General features: G+C 53.6%; 2 protein-coding genes across 2 annotated transcripts; both read left to right on the forward strand.

Annotated features, from left to right (window-relative positions):
• Nucleotides 1-939: 939 nt before the first annotated feature.
• On the forward strand, nt 940-13,907 carry TOMM40 (translocase of outer mitochondrial membrane 40). Its single transcript, XM_066373665.1, has 10 exons — nt 940-1,039; nt 1,137-1,416; nt 2,133-2,200; nt 2,705-2,797; nt 3,576-3,677; nt 3,761-3,866; nt 10,842-10,964; nt 11,094-11,170; nt 11,287-11,389; nt 13,263-13,907. The coding sequence occupies exons 2-10, from the start codon at nt 1,143-1,145 to the stop codon at nt 13,400-13,402; spliced, it is 1,086 nt and encodes a 361-aa protein (XP_066229762.1). The 5' UTR covers nt 940-1,039; nt 1,137-1,142; the 3' UTR covers nt 13,403-13,907.
• Nucleotides 13,908-16,789: 2,882 nt separating this feature from the next.
• On the forward strand, nt 16,790-19,993 carry APOE (apolipoprotein E). Its single transcript, XM_066373666.1, has 4 exons — nt 16,790-16,924; nt 17,985-18,044; nt 18,622-18,799; nt 19,157-19,993. Exons 2-4 carry the CDS (start codon nt 18,002-18,004, stop codon nt 19,851-19,853), a joined length of 918 nt encoding a protein of 305 aa, XP_066229763.1. The 5' UTR covers nt 16,790-16,924; nt 17,985-18,001; the 3' UTR covers nt 19,854-19,993.
• Nucleotides 19,994-21,560: the final 1,567 nt, after the last annotated feature.

A 21,560-nucleotide genomic window follows, 5' to 3' on the forward strand; every position in this document is an offset into this window, starting at 1 on the left:
ATCAGGACATGATCTGCATGAATGAGCCAGAGACAAATTAGTGGAGAAATAGGGGCCCGCAGCCATGCTGGGTGATAGACTCAAAACATGATAGTTAATTAAAGAAGGGCTAGAAAAACGATGTAAGTGAACAGGCAGAAATAGGCTAAAGGTAGTATAGGCAATGAACCTAAAATGAATGAGGATGAGGCATGCTGGGTAATGGGATAGAAATGAATGGGCCAAAAATAGAAGCCGCAGTGACCGAGGTACGGAGTGCGGGGAGCAGGGGGGCGGAAGGCATGACGGGTGACGAGAGGGGTGGGTCTGTGGCAACTGTCGCGTTAAACAAGTGAAGGGTATTGTGGGTACAACAGGCAAGAGAGAGTTCACATAACCGGTTATAATTCTCCGGAGGCACTGTGGGAAGGACCAGGACTTCCGGTTTTCGGTCGCTGACTTGGGACTGGGGATTGCCCCTCTGCCGCGGTGCCTTGTGGGACGCGAGGCCTGACCTTGCTGCCTAGCAGCCTCTGCCGCGCAACCCACCTTTACCCGTGTCCCTCGACCCTGGCACGTTAGCCAATGAGCACACCAGACCGATTATGTCACCGTGCATGCAGAAGCCAATTAGGATGCTGCAAGGGCCAAAGTCGGCCAGTTATAAGAGGGGCGCCTTCTAAAAAGGGGCGGAGGCTAGTCAATGGGCGTTGCAAAGTGTTCCGTACAAACCAATGGTGGAGGAGCATCGGAACCCGCGGTGTCGCGAACCAATAGGCGGGGCTCCACGAGTCAATTGGAAGGGCGGGGAGGTGTGCTTTGACCTGCTTGCTAGTGGGGACCAATAAAAAAGGATGTTCCAAAGAAGTGGGTGGAGCCGCCATTCATGGTCCCAATAGCAGGACCAGGCGCTAAAGCTAGTAGGCGGAACCTAGAGAATGCTGAACCAATAGATTAGACGGGGCGGGGCGACGGTGGTGGCGGCGGCGGCAGTGGGTTCGGTTGCGCGTGGCGCACGGGGTAGCAGTGGAGCCCAGGCCGGGAACAGGCGCTGCAGCCAGTGAGAACAGGGCCCTGGAGCAGGGCTGGGGTAGGCTGGGGTGCTGGCCCGGAGCGTGCGGGCCCTGACCTCTGCCCTCCGACCTTTCTCCTTGCAGGCGACCATGGGGAACGTGTTGGCCGCTAGCTCGCCGCCCGCTGGGCCGCCCCCGCCGCCTGCGCCCGCCCTCGTGGGACTGCCGCCGCCTCCGCCCTCTTCTTCGGGCTTCACGTTGCCGCCGCTCGGGGGCGGTCTGGGCGCTGGGGCTGGTGCGAGTCGAGTTTCAGAACGGACCCCCGGGAATGTAGCTACTAGCGCTGCAGATAGCGCGGACGATGGGGCCTGCGGCTGCCTGCCCAACCCCGGCACGTTCGAAGAGTGCCACCGGAAGTGCAAAGGTGAGGAGCGAGGGACCCGGCGGAGGTGTGATGGCCCGTGTCTCGGGGGAAGGGGGCACACATTGAAGCCACCTTGGAAATTGGCACCGACCTTTGGAATTATTTAACAGCGTTAGCAGTTGACGTTGGGGTCGAATGGTGGAACGTTGAACTTGAGGCTTAGAACGACGGGATCAAATGGTGGAACCTCGGGATGGAATGGCATAGGAGTAGAGGGAAAAACCTTAGGGACCTCAGGAGCCGCAGGGATCAGCCAAGCCAGCCTCCTCTTGTGATCGACAAAGAAACTGAGGCCCAAGGTCACAGTGTCAGCCAGGGATTAGTGGGAGGGGAACCCGGGGCGTCTGGATCCTGGCTTGAAATAATCGTGATAGTCAAGTGTTGGAGATTTATTAGGTTCTGTTCCCGCATTCAGTGTATGTTAACTCGTTGAATGTTTGCAGTGTGGTGAGAGTCATCACAGGTTTCATATTTGACGTAAAGTAACTTTCCGAAGGGTAACACAGTGATAGGTAGTGACACTGGGATTTGGATGAAGGCAAAGGCTCTACCTAGTCCGGGCCCCATTCATAAGGCTAGACTGCCATTTTACTGGTTGAATACTTTGTGGGATATTTTGCTGTGTTTCCTTGGAAAGGGGAAATCTGGGATGAGAGGTGGAGGTGTGTGTGTATGTGTGAGTGTGAATGAAGTGTGACAGCATTTCTCTTCTTTAGAGCTGTTTCCTATTCAGATGGAAGGTGTCAAGCTCACAGTCAACAAAGGGCTGAGTAACCATTTCCAGGTGAGCCTTCCTGCCTCCAGAAGTCATCCCAACCACCCCCTTGCATCCATCCATACAACCCCCTTAGTCCTCCCTAAATGATGGGCTCCTTGGTACTTGAAAAGACTCTGAGACACAGTGCCAGGCTGACTTCTCAGTGGAGGCCAATAGTGGTGTTTAGGGACCCAGAATCCAGAGCTGTCCATTCCTCCTTAGCATCCAGGCAGAAGTGAGGTGCCAGGTAGGTAGCCCCAACCCCAGTACATTCTTTCCCTAAATCTCTAGTATAAATCACTTCTTGGTTTTTGACTAAAATCAAATGTAAATCTCTAGTCAGACCACACCTTCCCGTCCTTACTCCCTGCCGAGCCTAGAGATGCCTGTCTTTTCCTTCTCCATAGGGAAGCCCAACGGGCAGGTCTCCCCCATCCCAAGCTGGAGGGGAACGGTGCTAGAGATGGGCTCGGCTGGGCTTACTGGGGGTGGCCTACAGCCTCATCCCCACAGCCCTCCCTCTTCTCTCAGGTGAACCACACAGTAGCCCTCAGCACAATCGGGGAGTCCAACTACCACTTCGGGGTCACGTACGTGGGGACAAAGCAACTGAGTCCCACAGAGGTAAGGTTCTTTTCATTTCATTCATTGTGTCCTTCTAACAAATATGTGGTCAAAGCCAGAAGGCTTTGTCAATAGGAGGCCAGAGCTGCTGAAGGTGTTGTGAGGGGGACTGTCTCTCTCCAAGATACTTTGCAACATCAGATGTTCCCTTGTCCTGAACCCCTGCTCTCTGCCCATCCCTGTGCTGCGTGAGGCTTTGAATGCCAAACTAGGCATTTGGGCTTTCTCTAGGGGGCACTGGAGAGCCGTGCAAGATTTGATCTAGGGAAAGTCAGGGTCAGGTTTATGCTTTGGAAATGCCCTCTCAGGTGCTGTGCGGAGGCTAGGTTGGGGAAGTGGGATCAAAACTAGAGGCCTAGAAGGAGGCCGGGGCGCACAAGGAGTTGGGAAACTGAATTAGTTAACATTCTGTTTAATAAATTCATTTATTTAACAGATCTCCATTGTACCACCCTTCTGTGCCCAGCTCTGTTTTGGGGATATAACAGTGAATCAAACAGCTATGGGGCTCACAGTCTAGAGGAGAGAGGGGACAGGTCTGTTCCCAGGGAGTAACAGTCCAGGGTGAGTAGGGCTGAATTGGGGGAACCCAAAGGCCATGGGAGCCCTGAAGGGAACCTGATTCAGCCTAAGTAGTCAGGAGGGCTTCCTTGAAAAGGGGGCCTCAATCTGAAGCTTTCTGATTCTGAGTTTCTCATCTGGGTCCACCACTTACGTACTTCCATAATGCTAGGCCTCTGATCTCTAACCTCTTACGTTACCTTACTCTGCCTCACAGGCATTCCCTGTGTTGGTCGGTGACATGGACAATAGTGGCAGCCTCAATGCTCAGGTCATTCACCAGCTGGGCCCCGGCCTCAGATCCAAGATGGCTATCCAGGTGAGTGGGAGTCTAGTCGGCTACCCCCCCACCGGCCGTGCTGACCACCAGGCTGCCCTCACACTCCCCTTCCTTCCCCACAGACCCAGCAGTCGAAGTTTGTGAACTGGCAGGTGGACGGGGAGTACCGGGGTTCTGACTTCACAGCAGCTGTCACCCTGGGGAACCCAGATGTCCTGGTGGGTTCAGGTAAGAGGAGCAGGGTTTAGGGGGTAGTGAAATTACAGTCCCAGCTTTACCAACAAATTCATCTCCTTCTCTGGACCTCCTTTCTACCATCTGAGAAATGGTCATGGGCAGGAGGGGCTTTGAAACATCAGGCAACATAGTATCTGGTCAGAAAGCAGATTCAGACCCCACCTCTGTGGGCCTCGGTTTTCTCGTCTGTTAAACTGGGCTGCCTCACAGGGTTGTTGCGTCAGTCTTGTAAGTTCATGTGTGTGAAATGCTTAAAAGGTGATCAGGTGTGTAATAATGGATCCCAAGAAAGTGAGTTGTTTTGACTCTTACTTGTGGGGCTCTGGTGTTTGAGGACACAGAACCAATCCCAGGGCGGCTGTTTCCATGTGCAGTTGGGGAGGAGACAGGTAATCTGAGATATGGAGGCAGACAAGGAAAATTCTTGTTTGGGTTTTCTGGGGGCAGGACCTGCTGCACTTCTATCTGTTCATTGATTTGTTTTTGTTTCTTGTTTCTGGATTTCTTTGATTTCTCTATATTTATTTAGTGAGTATTGATTGTGTATGTATTTATTGTAGGCACAGAGAATAAGGTGATGAAGAAAGAGTTAAATCTTTGGAAGTTCCTCTGGGAACTTCCATTTTAGAGGAGGCAGGCACACATAAAGCAGTACATACAGAAATGATGAGGCCCTGGCCGGCTGGCTCAGTGGTAGAGCATCAGCCTGTTATGTGGAAGTCCTGGGTTTGATTTCCTGGCCAGGGCACATAGAAGTGCCCATCTGTTTCTCCACCCTTCCCCCTCTCCTTTCTCTCTATCTCTCTCTTCCCCTCCTGTAGCCAAGGCTCCATTGGAGCAAAGTTGGCCCAGGCGCTGGGGATGGTTCCATGGCCTCCTCCTCGGGCGCTAGAATGGCTCTGGGTGCAACGGAGCAACGGCCCAGATGGGCAGAGCATTGCCCCCTGGTAGGCATGCCGGGTGGATCCTGATCGGGCATATGAGGAAGTCTGTCTCTGCCTCCCTGCTTCTCACCTCAGAAAAAATAAATTTAAAAAAAGAAAAAGAAAAAATGATGTACATAAACAAAGACTAAGGGTGGAAGGGGCAATGCCAAGCCAGTATATGGGAAAGGAGCTTTTCAGCCAGAGGAAACAGCAGGTAAAACGCACTGAGGCAGGACCCTTTACTGGAACATCAAGGAGGAGCGAGGATATAGTAAAGGAAGAAGGTGGGTGAGGGTGAATAATAGAAGTCAGAGGAGTCAGGGCCAAATCACACAAGGCTTTGTGGAAGTTTGGTCTTTACTCTGAATGTGTCAGAGGCCACTGGAGGAATTTGCTAGAGACAGGATCAGACTTGGCCTCTAACAAGATCCCTTGTGCTGACGTGCAGAAGAGATTACAAAAGGACCCACCGAGGGTCAGTGGATAAGGATGAGAAGTAGCTGAATCTGGATATGCTTTGAAACTGGAGGTGATGGAATTTGCGAACAGGATGGAATATGGGAGATAAAAGAGGAGTCCAGGTGACTCCTGAGTTTTTGGCTTGAAGAGCTGGAAGGATAGAGCTGATGATTCCCATATTTTTTGTTATGGAGAGCAGGCTCCTGGGCAGTGAGTGTTGGTGTGTTTATGAAGACAAGGAACATTTTTTGTTCCCTTCTGACCTCTGACAGTGTCACCCCCTCTGCTCACACACTCACTGCATTTGGGCCATATGAGTTCTTCTGACACTTCCTGTGATCACTGTGTTCTTTCTACCGTAGGGCCTTTTCACATGCTGTTTCTACTGCTTAGAATTGTTTTCTGGTTTTGACATGGCTGAAAGAGTCTCAAGGCCTCACTAAAAGACTTTGCGTAACTAAAGTGTGCACATTCGTGGCATCACCTCACCCTGCACTTTCCTCTGAAATTGTCTCACTCTTGATCGCTTGTCTCCTGTCCATGTCAGCTCTTTCAGGCCAGGAATTGCCTGCTTCCTCACCACTGTATGCCCAGTGCCTGGAACCTTGGTGGGGCCAGAATAAGTGCTCAGAAAATACTGAACAAAGAATGAGCAGTAGCCCTGGCTGGGAAACTTGGTTAGTTAAAGTGTCATCCCAGAACACTAAAGGTTTGATCCCTGGTCAGGACACATATAGGAACAGATCAACATTTCTGTCTGTGTGTCTTCCCCTTCCTTTTTAAATATCAGTAAGTAGCCTGACCTGCGGTGACGCAGTGGATAAAACGTCGACCTGGAACGCTGAGGTCGCCAGTTCAAAACCCTTCACTTGTCTGGTCAAGGCACATATGGGAATTGATGCTTCCTGCTCCTCTCCCCTTTCTCTCTCTTTCTCTCGAGCTCTCCTCTCTAAAATGAATAAATAAATAAGTTTTTTTTAAAAATCGGCCTGACCGGGTGGTGGCGCAATACATAGAGCATCAGACTGGGACGTGGGGGGCCCGGGTTCGAGAACCTGAGGTCGCCAGCTTGAGTGTGAGCCCATCGGGTTTGAGGAAGGGTCACCAGCTTGAGCCCAAGGTCATTGGCTTGAGCTAGGGGTCACTCAGTCTGCTGTAAGCCCCTGGTCAAGGCATATATGAGAAAGCAATCAATGAACAACTAAGGAACCACAACGAAGAATTGATGTTTCTCATCTCTCTCCCTTCCTGTCTGTCTGTCTGTCCCTATCTGTCCCTCTCTCTGTCTCTGCCAAAAAAAAAAAATCAGTAAGTAAATTTTTAGAAAGAAGTGAGCTGTGTAATGGCAATTCCCATTTTTTACCTCCACCCTTTTTTAGATCCTAAACCTGTTATGTGCATCCTCTCCTTTGTTCAGTTGTTCTAGGCACTGGTTAGAGCAGTAAATAGCTCCTGAATGCTCTCAACAACCCTATGGGATAGGTGCTGCCATTGTCCCCATCTTATTGAGGCCCAGAGACTGGAAGTGCTTCCTGGAGGAACAGAGAATAGGAGTCCAGAGTCCATGCTGTTCTCTATGGTACAACCCTCCCCCCCCAAGCAAGCTCGCCAGGATTGTGGTTTTATGCTCCCCAACACTGGCCTCTGGGTTCCTCTTTCTCCCATCAGACATTAATGAAAGCAGGGCCTGCGGACCTGGTATCTGCTGAACACACGAGTAACTTACCACCAACAGTTTGGACTCAGGACCCTGGTGGCTGCACCCCTCTGAGCCTCAGTTTCCTCATTTGTCCAAAGGCACAGTAGCAGTGACCGCCTCTCGCAGAAGGACTCGGCGGGAACACATCCTCAGTGCTAAGTTCCAGGCCAGGTGTGTAGTTAGGCTCGCCCTGTGTTGTGTTTCCGGCCTCCCCACAGTGACAGGGGTGTCTGTTTTTATGGCCCCCATTTCACAAATGAGAAAACCGGGGCCCAGGGTGAAATCAGTTACTGAGAATCACCCAGTGAGGAAGCAGAGGAGCTAGAACGTGAATCACGTCCTAATTCAAGGGCCCGTGTTTCTACCTGGGTCCTTCCCCATGGCCTTGGCCCCGATGGAGCCTCTGCTTCATTTTGAGCACCTAGTGTGTGCCGGCCCTGGATAGAGCGGGGCCGGGACGCGCAGGACCAAGACAGCCCTCCTGCCCTCACAGGGTGCGGGGCCAGAGCGAGAGACATTTGTTCTTAAAGAGATGACTGCACAGTGACTTCATTGCTGTTGTGAGAAATCCTACTCAGGAAAGGTCCATGTTACTACGAGAACTTGCAACAGGGGACGCTGTCTCACCTGGAGTAACAGAGACAGTGTCTAAAATGGCCATGTGTAGTCTGAGGGAGGGTAGAGAGAAGGCTAGCACTTGGAAAAGGGCACTCCATGGGGGGGGGGGGGGGCGGTTTGTAAAAAGAAGTCCTGTCCGGCTGGGGTCAAGAACCACCTTACTTTTAGGGGCTGCCCCGACCTGAGTGCCTGCCCCAAGTGACTTCCCCAGTGAGTGTTGGTGTGGCCCCCGCTCAGCAGGGGAAAGGCCTGGGAGTGGTAGCCCAAACCTGCCCTTGCCCAGCAGGTTTGGGAGGTGGATCGGCAGACAGGACATCTTTCCCAGGTCTCTGGCTCTGCCCCTCGCCCGAGGCCTGCTCTTTGCTCTTGCAGACCTCTGACCCACTTTCTCTCCATGTGGGGTTTGGACGCACCGGGTACTTCATAGCTGCTCCGGACCCTACAGAATGAATGGACCCTGGGTGAGAGCTGCTGGTCTCCACAAAACCCTGGCTCAGGGAGCCCCCGTGCCAGGGGAGCTGGGTCTGGCTAAGAGCGGGGTAAGGAGCTAGCAACGCAGGGAGGGGTGAGATGTTCAAGAAAAGGGCCTGTGAGGAGGTGAGTCCTGGGCACAGTAGCGGTGGGCCAGAGGCCCAGGATATGTACCTGGGAAGCAGAGAAGGGGGTACAGCGTGGAGATGAGCCAGATTTCACGGGGTGTGGGGGGCTGGGAGAGAGACTTCAGCACAGAAGCCGGCACTTGGGCTTCGGTTCACGCAGACTCAGTGCTGTGTTCTCACTGATGACAGGAGTCAGGGGTAAGAGGGGGACCAGGGCGGGGCAGCTTCCGGAGTCCCATGGGTGGCTCTGGTCCGGCTGCTGAGAAGTAGCCAAATCTACGAGATACTTAGGTACAGATAGTTGGCCATCTAAGCAAAGGGGGGCGGGGATGCCAGGCAGGAGGAAGGGAGACAACGTGTGCACGGGCCAGAGTGAGTGGAGAACTCTGTGCTCATGCAGCCTGGAGGCAGGTGTGGCCCGCTGGCCTGTGGGAAGAGGAAATGGCTCCCTGTGGAAGCTGCTGGGAGCCACGTGGGGCCCTGAGGCTGTGCTGTGAGAAGACCCCACCGATTCTGAGCAGGGGAACGGGGTAGAGTTGTGCTTTAGCAGAGTCCCTCTGGAAGCTGCTGGGAGAGGCTGAGGCTCGGGCAGAGTTGGGGGTAGGGTGGGAGCTGGGAGAGCAAGGGGCATTGCAGGCCCAGGAGACCAGAGGAGGGATGCTGGAGTCAGTTCGGGGGTCTCATGGCCTTCAGTCCCAGCCGTTGGCAGAGCTGAGAAGCCAGTAAGTTTAAATCCCTTTGTGACTCTAGATAATCATAGATAACCACTTTTCCTTCGGTGGCCTCAGTTTCCCCCAGTTGAATGGATGATCATGCCCAGTGGTATGCTGGTAACAGTTTAACAGTTTTGGGGACTTGACTGTATTGTCTGCTTGTTGGAGGAAGCAAAGCACTGAATTGTTGCATGGCCCAGAGCAGCTAGCTCCAGCCCACCCGTGACCCCAGTCTCCTCAGAATGTACCACCACGTCCTGGCCATGAACCCTCGGCCTTCCTTAGCCCCCTGACAGCCCCCTCTTAGAGATGCCCACCTACTTATTCTATCCCCCCACCCCCATTCCTGCCCTGCTGCCTCAGCCAATCCAAATCTGGGCATCTGGTTTTCCTTTCCCTTTTTTTTTTTTTTTTTTTTTTGTATTTTTCTGAAGCTGGAAACGGGGAGACAGGCAGACTCCCACATGCGCCCGACCGGGATCCACCCGGCACGCCCACCAGGGGCGATGCTCTGCCCACCAGGGGGCGATGCTCTGCCTCTCCAGGGCGTCGCTCTGTTGCGACCAGAGCCACTCCAGCACCTGGGGCAGAGGCCAAGGAGCCATCCCCAGCGCCCGGGCCATCTTTGCTCCAATGGAGCCTTGGCTGCGGGAGGGGAAGAGCGAGACAGAGAGGAAGGAGGGGGGGCGTGGAGAAGCAAATGGGCGCTTCTCCTATGTGCCCTGGCCGGGAATCGAACCCGGGTCCCCCACATGCCAGGCTGACGCTCTACCGCTGAGCCAACCGGCCAGGGCCTGGTTTTCCATTTTTAAGGTTTTATTCACTTTCATGAGAGGGAGGAGCAGGAAGCATCACCTTCCATATGTGCCTTGACCAGGCAAGCCCAGGGTTTCGAACCAGTGACCTCAGCGTTCAGATTGACACTTTATCCATTGTGCCTCCTCCATCCTGTCTGCTTACCCCCACCTTTCCCTTCCTGGGGTCTTCCTCTTTCTTGTTGGGCCACGTGACCTAACAGCTTGTCTCTGCTCAGTCTCTGTGGGTTTCTCCCCAGAGGATCTTCCCTTCGTCTTTCCGCTCCGTTCTGGTTTCTGTGTCCCCCACTCTGTCTTTCCCTGGTTCTTCCCTGCCTGTAAGATCACATTTGTGTGGTCTGCTCTCCTGGGCTCCACAGATGGTCACAAATAAGTCTCAGCCCAGCAATGAAGAGTCACCTGTTAGCAAACACTCCCAGGGGCCTCCAGCCATCCCTGCTGCGGAGTGGCAGAGGCTCGGTCCTCACGAGCGCTGGGCATGCGCCATCGCTGTGCCCACATCCGTCCTTTAGGCTACTTTACAGGGAAGTAACATCAGTGGCTTGCAATTATTCCACCGAAAAGTGGGAGGGCTATATATTTTTTTAAGTTCATTGATGTTTGGAGAGAAAGAAATATCGATTTATTGTTCCTTTATTTATACATTCATTGGTTGACTCTTGGTATGTGCCCTGACCAGGGATCAAACCCTCAACCTTGGCGTATTGGGATGACGCTCTGACCAACTGAGCTATCTGGCCAGAGCAAGGTAGGGCTGCAATTTGAACCCATGCCATCTAGCACCCAAAGTATGTGTCTCCCCTAACCTTCCCCTCCTGCCTCTCCCAGTGGAGAGTGGTACACACACATTTTGTGACCATGAGTGAGTGGTTTCTCTCCCTCAGCCTCCTGTGTAAACAGTGGTAATCGAAGGCGGGCTGCACAGGGTTGTGCAGACCAGATGAGGTCCCACGGGATCTGGGAGGCTGACCCCATTCCCCTCTGAACTCTGCGGAGAACATGTGGGAGGCTGGAGAGCACGCCCTGAGCCTCCGGCAAGGGCCAGCCTTCCAGGCTGCCTGGAGCAGGTTGGCCTAGTACCCTGGCCAGGCAGAAACTGATCACCAATCCCAGGTAACCCTGTCATCTCACCCGCAGGAATCCTCGTGGCCCACTACCTTCAGAGTATCACACCGTGTCTGGCTCTAGGCGGAGAGCTGGTCTACCACCGGCGGCCTGGGGAGGAGGGCACTGTCATGTCTCTAGCTGGGAAATACACATGTGAGCCTGGGGCCCAAGGGTGGAGTGGGGGCTGGGACTTGGACTCCTGGGTCTGAGGGGTGCGGGGACCTGGGTTTCTAAGTCCCCTTGATAACCTATTCCTCTCCCCCCCACCCTGCTGTCTTACAGTGAACAACTGGTTGGCTACAGTAACGTTGGGCCAGGCAGGCATGCATGCAACATATTACCACAAAGCCAGTGACCAGGTGAGCTGGTCGGGAGACCGGCCCCAAGGGCACACTTCCAGGTCTGGGTTGCCAGGAGCTGTGTGCCCGGGAGTCCAGTCTGGGAAGCTGACTCTGGGTTGCCCTGGCCTCTCCAGCTGCAGGTAGGCGTGGAGTTTGAGGCCAGCACGAGGATGCAGGACACGAGTGTCTCCTTCGGGTACCAGCTGGACCTGCCCAAGGCCAACCTCCTCTTCAAAGGTACAGGCCTCAGTTTCCCCACTTGGAAAATGGGCAGGAGGTGACTCAGTTCTGAGTGGGTGTAGGCCAGAGGAGATGGTGACGAGCAGCATGCTGGGACTTTTGAAGGCCTCCATATTACCCCGGAATGCTTGTTAAGAAGGTGGGGGCGGGGCCTTGAGTTTTGCACCTAACCACATTTCCTCCCCACCCCAGCCAGCAGCCCTCTCCCTTCTCTGCACTTGGTCCTTTTTTATTTTTATATTTTAAAATATATTTTTGGGTTTTTTGAGAGAGAGAGAGAGAGAGAGAGAGAGAGGAAGGGAGAGAGATGAGAAGCATCAACTTTTTGTGGCTCTAAGTTATTCGTTGATTGCTTCCCATATGTGCCTTGATTGGGGGCTCCAGCCCTTGCTGAAGCCAGCGACCATGGGGTCATATTGATGACTTCATGCTCAAGCTGGTGAGCCCATGCTCAAGTCAATGACCTCAGAGTTTCAAATCTGGGACATCAGCATCCCAAGCTGATGCTCTATCCACTGTGTCACCCCAGTCAGGCACTTTTTAAAATATATTTAAATTTTTCTTTCCCATTGATTTGAGGGAGGGGGGGAGAGAGAGAGAGAAGCATCACTTTTTCCACTTAGTTACGTTTAGTTGTGCGCTCATTGTTTGCCTCTCCGGTGTGCCCTGACTAGGGATCAAACCTTGAGACCTCAGCATGCCGGGACACTACTCTATCTATTGAGCCACAGTCCAGGGCTTATTGATCTTTAGAGAGAGAGAAACATTGATCTGTTCTTCTACCTGTTAATGTATTCATTGGTTAATTCTTGTATGTCCCCTGACTTGGGATCGATCCTACAACCTTGGCATGTCAGGACAACACCCTAACCAACTGAACTACCCGGCCAGGGCATTGGGCCTCTTTTTTTCTCCCTAAGTGGAAGGCAACTTGGAGCACATCCTGCCCACCCCTTTTGTCTGGCATTAGTGGAAACGAGGTGCCTGGAGGTTGCACAGGCACTACCAGTTCCAGAACCTCCCCCCAGGCTGACCACCTCTGATCCTTATGTCCATTTATGAATCACGGCCTCAGTGCTTCTCAGGTTTGGGTATGAAGGAAGGTTCTCAGAAGACCACCCCAAAGTCCACCCGGTCAACCCAGGGCAGGACTTCCACCGACCATGACGCAGCCCAGGGGTTTCTTTGCCTCTGAAGCCTCTCAGCCCTTGCTCTTCGTCAGCCCGCCAGGAGAGGCTGGGTTGGGGTTCCAGCTCGGCTCCAGTGAAGCGAGTGGGCTTCCCTCCCACGTGGGGATAGCCCCGGCCAGGAGTACATCTATCAGGCTTAGTCTTTTTTTTTTCTCTAGAGAGAGGAAAGGGGTGGGGGAAGGAAGGGAAGTACCAACTCATAGTAGTTGCTTCTCATATGTGCCTTGACTGGGCAAGACTGGGGTTTCAAACCAGCGACCTCAGCATTCTGGGTCACCGATTTATCCACTGTGCCACCACAGGTCAGCCCAGGCTCAGTCTTTCATTCAGCAGATACTGAGCACCCACTAGGCCTAGCCTGTTCCAAGGGTGCTGGGGACAACCTGTCTTCACAGGGATCGCATTAGGAAGGAGAGACCCATCCTGGAGAGCAGGGACCTGGGGTGGACAGGACTGAGCTAGGGGAGCCTGTGGAGGGCTTCCCGGAGGGGAGGGCTCGAGCCAAGGGGAATGAGCTGGGGAGAAAGTACTCGGGGTGCAGGAAGAGGTTTCAGGGGACAGCACGCTCACGGGTCTAGAAGCTAGCATTCTAGCTGGTGATCTGAGGTGGCCTGGAGTATGACTGCACAGGGACAGTGGGAAGCTGGCAGATGGCCCTCAGCGCAGCTGTCTGCCCACAGGCTCCGTGGACAGCAACTGGATCGTGGGTGCCACTCTGGAGAAGAAGCTCCCGCCCCTGCCCCTGACGCTGGCCCTCGGGGCCTTCCTGAATCACCGAAAGAACAAGTTCCAGTGCGGATTTGGCCTCACCATCGGCTGAGCCCCTCTTGGCCTCTGCTTCCCACACCCTCCCTCCTTCAGATCCCACCGCCCCCTCCCTCTGGCACGGAGGGGAGACCTAAGCCCCTCCCTTCCCTCCCTCCCTCCTTGGGGGTCAGGGTGGGGGTACAACAGAAAGGAGGAGACCCATCACCCCAGTGGCTGAGTGGGGAATTCTGGAACCACGGGCGGTTTCAGGATTTAGAGCACCAGGGGCAGTGGGCCCAGAGGGGGCTCCCAAACCAATCGAGGGGCACGCCCAATTCTGAGCCCCAGGGGCATAGGTGGCCAGACAACCTCAGGGAGGTGTTGGGGCATCCCTATCCCCAAAGGGCCCTGGGGCCTGGCCCCGAGGGGGCAGCAAGAAGAGGAGCTTCTCATCCCCTGTCTGCCCCCACCCGCTTTCCCACCCACTCCTCAGTATAAATCATGTTTATAAGTTATGGAAGAACTGGGAAATTTTACAGAAAAAACAAACAAAAAAATATACATGAAAAAAAGTGGGAGGCCTGGTGTTCCTACCCGTCTGTGCCCCTTTTTATTCATTTCCTCCATCCTACTTTTCCCACAGTGGCCAGCAGGGGGTGCCAAGGGTTTGGAGCCCAGAATGGAGACACAGGAAAGGAGTCAGTCCTGGCTGCTGTTAGGAGGCCAAGGGGAAGAACCTGGCCCAGGATCACAGCCTTCCTGTGACTTCAACCCCCCCAGGACATCACAGGCCTTCCCTGTCCAAGAGGGTGTGGTCTTGTGGTCAGTGGCCCTGGTTTGGCCAGCCAAAGTGGCTGCAGGAGACTGCCTGTGAGCTGGGACTGGGGTGGGGGGTGGGGGGTTTCCAGGTTCCAAAAAGGGCAGGGAGTGCTGGGGAATTAGGACTTCTTCCTGATGGGAAGGCCAGAGCTTCCATAAGCCTTATGAAGGATACAAGCACCTGGGAAGACTTCAGAATCTGCCTAATGGAAGAATGGCATAAGTTTAGGGCTCCTGGGCTGGGGTGAAGGGTCAGGATGGAGGGGTGTAGGTTGGGGCACTGGTGCCTCAGGTATCTGATGCTTGGAGGGAGGAGGGATTGGTTGGCCGTCGAGGGCTCAAGTGAACACCCCTGTCACCTCTACAAATACCACAATCTGGGGAGGGAGGCTGCTGGGCAGAAATGAACCTTTATTGCTTGGAGAAACCGCAACACCTCCCTATCGGCACCTTTTGAGACCAAAGCAAACAGGCCTGGCTGATGTTGAGGCCCCCTTCCTGGGACCAGGCATTTGGTGGCCTCCCCTGACCCTGTGGAATCCAACCCAAGCTCCAGTTCTCTCTGTGTGGCCTCACCATCCACCTCGACTCTGAACCTTGTGAAACAACAGCTGGATTCATGTAACAGCTGCTAGGGAGGTGGGTCATTAAAGCCAATCAGCAGAGCTAATATAGGGCTCATTGTGTGCCAAGAATGTTTTCAGTACTTAATACATAGACTACAGCAGGGTTTTTTTTAATTTTATTTTTTACAGAGACAGAGGGATAGACAGGAACGGAGAGAGAGAAGCATCATTAGTTTTTCATTGCGCGTTGCAACACCTTAGTTGTTCATTGATTGCTTTCTCATATGTGCCTTGACCGCGGGCCTTCAGCAGACCGAGTAACCCCTTGCTGGAGCCAGCGACCTTGGGTTCAAGTTGGTGGGCTTTTGCTCAAACCAGATGAGCCCGCACTCAAGCTGGCGACCTCAGGGTTTCAAACCTGGGTCCTCTGCGTCCCAGTCCTACACTCTATCCACTGTGCCACCGCCTGGTCAGGCTACAGCAGGTTCTTGAATAACATTTTGTCATTTCCCTTATAATGGTGAGATGGTATAGAAACTTTTAATTTTTGTTGATTTTAGAAGAAAGGAGAGAGACGTCAATTTGTCCCATTATTTTATGCATCCATTGGTTGAGTTTTGTATGTGCCCTGATGGGAAATGAACCCAAAACCTTGGAGGGGACTCGAACCAACTAAGCTACTCGGCCAGGGCTTTACTCTTTCTTGTTTATATCAATTAGCCCCTGGTATAGTTGGTTTTGTTAAACATTTTGCTCCAGTTCCAAGGACCATCTATCGATGAGGTTAAGTAAGGGCTTACTGTGGCTTCTTGCATCACTGAACAATGGTGTAAGTCCAGCTATTTTCCCAATTTTGTGGACTGAGAAACGGGATGTTCAGAGAGGCTTGGTCATTTGCCCAAGGTTACACAGATGGCAGCTGACAGGCCAGATTCCAGATGGGCAGTTTGGTTCCAGAGTCTCTAGTCCTAACCAGGCAGCACAACTGCTCCTAGCCCTGTGGAAGGCATGATATTCAGGCAGCTCCTGGAATCCACAATGCTTGTGCTGGATTTCCATCCAATTCGTAGATGCGGACAGTGCCTTAGAGAAGCACTCACCTGAGCCCAGATCACAGCCAAAGAGGGAGCCAAGACTAAGACTGAGGTTTCATCTTGGCAGGGTAGTTCAGTCAGTGTCATCCTCATACACCAAGATTATGGGTTTGATCCCCAGTCAGGGCACATACAGGAACAGATCAATGTTTCTGGCCCTCTCTCTAAAATCAATTCTAAAAAATTAACAATAGCCTGACCTGTGGTGGCACAGTGGATCAAGCGTCGACCTGGAATGCTGAGGTCGCAGGTTCAAAACTCTGGGCTTCCCTGGTCAAGGCACATGTGGGAGTTGATGCTTCCTGCTCCTCCCCCTTCTCTCTCTAAAGTGAATAAATAAAATCTTTTTTTTAATTAATATTTTTATTTTTTTATTTTTATATTTATTCATTTTAGAGGAGAGAGAGAGAGAGAAAGGGGGGAGGAGCAGGAAGCATCAACTCCCACATGTGCCTTGACCAGGCAAGCCCAGGGTTTTGAACCAGCGACCTCAGCATTCCAGGTCGACGCTTTATCCACTGCGCCACCACAGGTCAGGCAAAAAATTAATATTTTTGAAGACAAAAAAGAATCAACCAGTGAATGTATAAATAAGTAGAACAATAAATCAATGCTTCTCTCTCTGAGACCAGTAAAATAAAAAAAGATCCAGCTTTAATTCCCAAAGCCTAGGCTTTTAGCAGATGTATTACTGTCCCCACCTCCCCCATCTCATTTCCCCCCTCCCTCAGACCCAGGTACCCATGCCCCCAGCCCCCTCCTTCCTCTGACCCCAGATTTCAGGCCCCCAGCCCCCTCCCCCGATTTTACAGTGGCTGCCTTGCTTCTTCCCCTAACATGCCCAAACCACAGGATGGTGGAGGGTGCCCAAGTTACTGGGTGAGATGTCATCTCCCCACATGGGGGCTAGGGGCGTCATAGGGCCTCCAAGCCCCACCTCCTTCCCCCTCCCTGCTGTGTGAAGGGGGGACCAGCCCACCTCGTGACTGGGGGCTGGCCTAGCCCCAGCCCTGGAGGAGTGGGCGGGGCAGGGGGAGCCCTATAATTGGAGGAGTCTGGAATCCCTGAGTCCTACTCAGCCAGAGCCGAGGTGAAGGACTGGTAGCCCAGGAGCCGGTGAGAAGCAGAAGGGGGCACAGAGACCAGCCCAGGGTCTCTATGGGGGACGAGGTGGGGAGGAGGAGGTGACTGTCCTACGCCTGAGCCAGAACAAAAGCAGGAGCTGAGAATGAGGCTGGGGACTGGACCTTGGGGGAATGGGGGGTGGGTGGCACAAGGACATCCTTCTCATCTAGAAGGGCTAGAAGATGGGGGTGAGGGAGCATCTGGACCTATGGAATAAGCAGATGAGCCACAGCAAGAGCCCAGGAATTGTCACCCATTTATTGAGCATCTGCTGGTGCTCACCATTAACTGGAGGCTCAGGGCTGGTGGTGGGACAGCTAGGGCATTGACTGAGGAGGACTTATATTTTTTATTTATTATTTTTTATTTTAGTTATCCATTTTAGAGAGGAGAGAGAAAGAAAGGGGGGAGGAGCAGGAAGTATCAACTCCCATATGTGCCTTGACCAGGCAAGCCCAGGGCTTTGAACTGACAACCTCAGCATTCCTGGTTGCTGCTTTATCCACTGCGCCACCACAGGCCTGACTGACTTTTAAATGAGGGTTAAATTAGCTAATATGTGGAAGATGGCAATCAGATGTGAAGGTGGAACTTAGATTGTGCAGGTAAAGCGAGGAATGCAAGCTTGGAATTTAGAACACACAATTGGGGCTCACAGGGAACTCGGGGAGGATGGGTGAGTGGAATTTGAACCCTGGAAGAGGGCATGGAATTTTGGCAGGAAGGCCGACCTGGGGATGAAAAGATAGGAGAAGACAATGAGGGAGTTAGTGGAAGGGCTGCTAAGTAAATGTTTGTGATGTGATTAGTTAGGATGTTGCAGATCTGGGGCTAAGTGAGGAGAGGAGTCTACACTGGCTCTCTTTTTAAAATTCGTTTTAGAGAGGAGAAAGAGAGAGAGAAGGGGGGAGGAGCAGGAAGCATCAACTCCCATATATGCCTTGACCAGGGTTTCAAACGGTGACCTGTGTTCCAGGTCGAGGCTTTATCCACTGCGCCACCACAGGTCAGGTCCCCACAGGCTACTGAGTGACAGTTTCTCTTCCCCCAGACTGACGGGCACTGAAGATGAAGGTTCTGTGGGCTGTGTTGGTGGTCACACTCCTTGCAGGTATGGGGTGGGGGTTGCTCCGGTTCCCTGCACCTCCTCCTCCTATCCTTACCTGTACCTCCCGATCCCTTCCATCCCTGCATCCCTTCTTCTGCTAGTCTGTCTCCTCCAGAGGAGGCCCAGGTCTGAGGCGTCTTCTGACATTCTCTGGCTCTGAGCAACTGTTAGCTCTCAGGGCCTCAGTTTTCCCATCTTTAAAATGGGGGTTATAACAGTTTTTAATGCATTGTTATCAGACAGGTAGTGAGCAATACTTAAGTCAGCTGTGATTACATCTGTTCTCCATCACTGCAGCATGGAGCACACATAGACAGTAAATGCTTGTCAAGTGATGAAACACCTTGATTCTCCTTGGGCACTGCAGGAGTGGGGGGCTCTTGCCCAAGGTAAACTGCACCTTCTCCAGCAGCCCGGCCCACTGGTGCTGTGTGTCACAGGGAGAGGGTGGTGAGCAGTCCTTCCACCCTCTCCCTGCCCACCAGTGCTCTAAAGAAGCACGTGAAAGCATTTGTGAAGCACCTACTGTGTGCATGGAGAGAGCAGAGGAGTCTGACGGCCATGAACTTGCTCTACACAGGATGTCAGGCCGATGTGGAGGAGGACGTGACGCTGGGGCAGGAGCCAGGCTTGAGGCAGTCCAACCAGCCCTGGGAGCAGGCGCTGGGCCGCTTCTGGGATTACCTGCAATGGGTACAGACGCTGTCTAACAAGGTGCAGGAGGAGCTGCTCAGCACCCAGGTCACCGAGGAACTGACGTGAGTGTCCCCATCCACACTGGCCCCTGACCCTGCAGATGGGCAGTTCCTCCAGACGCTCAGCTTCCACTGATCTGGAAGTCTTAGGGCATCTGCTCATTTATTGCTTCCTCTTTCTATTTTGAACTCCTGGCTTTACCTCCCTCTGATTCTTTCGCAGCTCTTCCTGTCTCTGGCATGTTCCTTTCCATCTCCCAATATCATTCTAGTCCGCTGCTCATCTCTGCTCCTGTCTGTCTCAGTCTCCTCCTCTTGGCCTCTCTGTCTGTTGGATCTTTCTGTCCCTGTCCCCACCTTGCCCTCCCCACCCTTTTCTCTCTCCACACACACACTCCCTCCTGCCCTCTCTGCCTGCAGAATGCTGATGGAGGAGACCATGAAGGAGGTGAAGGCCTACAAGGCGGAGCTGGAGGAGCAGCTGGGCCCCGTGACCCAGGAGACGCATGCCCGCCTGTCCAAGGAGCTGCAGGCGGCGCAGGCCCGGCTGGAGTCGGACATGGAGGACGTGCGCACCCGCCTGGCACAGTACCGCAGCGAGGCACAGAACATGCTGGGCCAGAACATCGATGACATTCGCAGCCGCCTGGCCTCCCAGCTGCGCAAGCTGCGCAAGAGGCTGCTGCGCGACGCCGAAGACCTGCAGAAGCGCCTGGCCGTCTACCAAGCTGGGGCGCGCGAGGGCGCGGAGCGCGGGGTGGGTGTCATACGCGAGCGCCTCCTGCCGCTGATGGAGCAGGGCCACCTGCGGGCCACCCAGCCGCTGCGGGAGCGGGCCGAGGCCTGGGGCCAGCAGCTGCGTGGGAAGCTGGAGTTGATGGGCAGCCGGGCGCGCGACCGCCTGGACGACATGCACGATCAGGTGGAGGAGTTGAAGGCCAAGGTGGAGGAGCAGACCAACCAGATGCGCCTGCAGGCGGAGGCCTTCCAGGCCCGCCTCAAGAACTGGTTCGAGCCTCTGGTGCAAGACATGCAGCGCCAGTGGGCAGGGCTGGTGGAGAAGATGCAGTCCACCCTGGGGGTCAGCCCCACCGCGGTGCCCAAGGAGAGTCAATGAGTGCCGGCCATGCAGCCTGGAGTACCCCACTCCCGTCACCCCGTGCCCTCATGCCTCCCTAGCCTACAGGGGCCTGTTCCTGTCTCAGCTGTCCCTCTGGTGGGCCCTGATGTAATAAAAGTTCAGCAAGCTTCATAGCAGCAAGTGGGGTCTGAGTGTGATTTCTCACAGCTCCAGCCTCAGTTTCTCCTTCCCCAAGTATGGTTCTCAGTCCTGTCCCTGCTGACTGTGTGTGTGTATGTCTGTTTCTCTCTCTCTCTCTCTCTCTTTTAACTATTTATGGATTTTAGAGAGAGAGGAAGGGAGAAAGAGAAAGAAACATTGATTTGTTGTTCCACTTATTTATGCATTCATTGACTGATTCTTGCATGTGCCCTGACCAGGCATCAAACCTGCAACCTTTGCATATCAGGACAACTCACTAACCAACCAAGCTGTCTCGACTCTTTTAACTCTCTGTCTCTACTTCCTTTTGTCCCTTTCTGAGATTTTCACCTTTCACTGTCTCTGCTTCTCTCTGCTGCTCACTCTCCTGTGCCTCTTCTTCCTTTCCCTGAAACATGGTTCTAAGAAGAACAAATCCACCCTTTGGTTAAATCCTGCAGTTGCTCCTACCTAGGTGAAATCAACCTCTCTGAGCCCAGCTTCATGGAGTTGCGGGGACTGAAAAGACCCGGGACCACGGCCATTATGCTGCTTTTATCCTGTCCCACTCATTCTTCTCTCCACTCTCTCCATCCATCATACCTGATCCTGCCTCCTTCCCTCCCCTGGCCTGTCTGCCTGCTCCTACCAGGAGGCTCCATTTCTCTGGCCGCCTGTTCTCCTCCGCCTCTATCTTTATCTCTCCTCCCTCTGGTTTCTCTTGCCCAGCCCAACTTCTTTGTCTTTTCCTCCTCCACAAGGGTTTGTCCCCTCTGCCACTCTGTCACATTTGAGCCCTCTGCCTATCTCTTTGCCTCGGGGTTCACAAGTCCCTTCACTCTGAGCAGTGCCTCCTTGTCCCCTACCCTCCTTTTCCTTCCTTTTCTCCTGTCGCAGGGTCCTGGCTGGAGAGAGAAGGGGAAGGAACCTCTCGTGAGAATCTGCACAGCCCCCTGGAGTCCAGGGCTGGGAGACTAAGTTGCGAGTTGATAGAGGGGTGAGGGTTAAAGCCACTCATGGACCCATAGGTGCTGTCCTCTCCCCACCCCTCAGTTCTCAAGAGCAGCAGAGCAGGGCTCCCACCAAAGGGGACAGGGGTCAGGCCAGGGCTTGAGCTTGTGTCACTGCAGGGGTCCAGAGTTTCTTGATTCACCAAGGGCTGAGCGAGGAGGGGAAGAGCCAGTAGGCTCAGAGGCAGGGGGTCTAGTTCCTGCTGAACCCTCTCAGAGCCTCAGTGTCCCCAGATGGCAATGAGGGAGGGAACATCAGCCATGTCTTCCACTTGAAAAGATGAATTTTGAATTCTTATGCACAAAGACAGCGTCTGATTAGAGACCATCCACTTACTTCACTGTGGTCCCGTCAGTTCTCAGAGGCGGGACAAGGGCTGGTTTGAAAGAACTTCAGGAAACAGGCTGGCAGGGGGTGCTTGGGGCGGAGACTGCCCCCAGCAGTGATCTGGAGAGGCAGCCTGGAGTCTGACAAAGGGGGGGACCAAGAGCACCCCCACACCCAACTCCTCAGTGAGCGTTTGAATGTTCTTGGCTGAACCCTCAATTTCCC

This window comes from Saccopteryx leptura, chromosome 3 (genome assembly GCF_036850995.1).
Source record: "Saccopteryx leptura isolate mSacLep1 chromosome 3, mSacLep1_pri_phased_curated, whole genome shotgun sequence".
Lineage (NCBI taxonomy): Eukaryota > Metazoa > Chordata > Mammalia > Chiroptera > Emballonuridae > Saccopteryx > Saccopteryx leptura.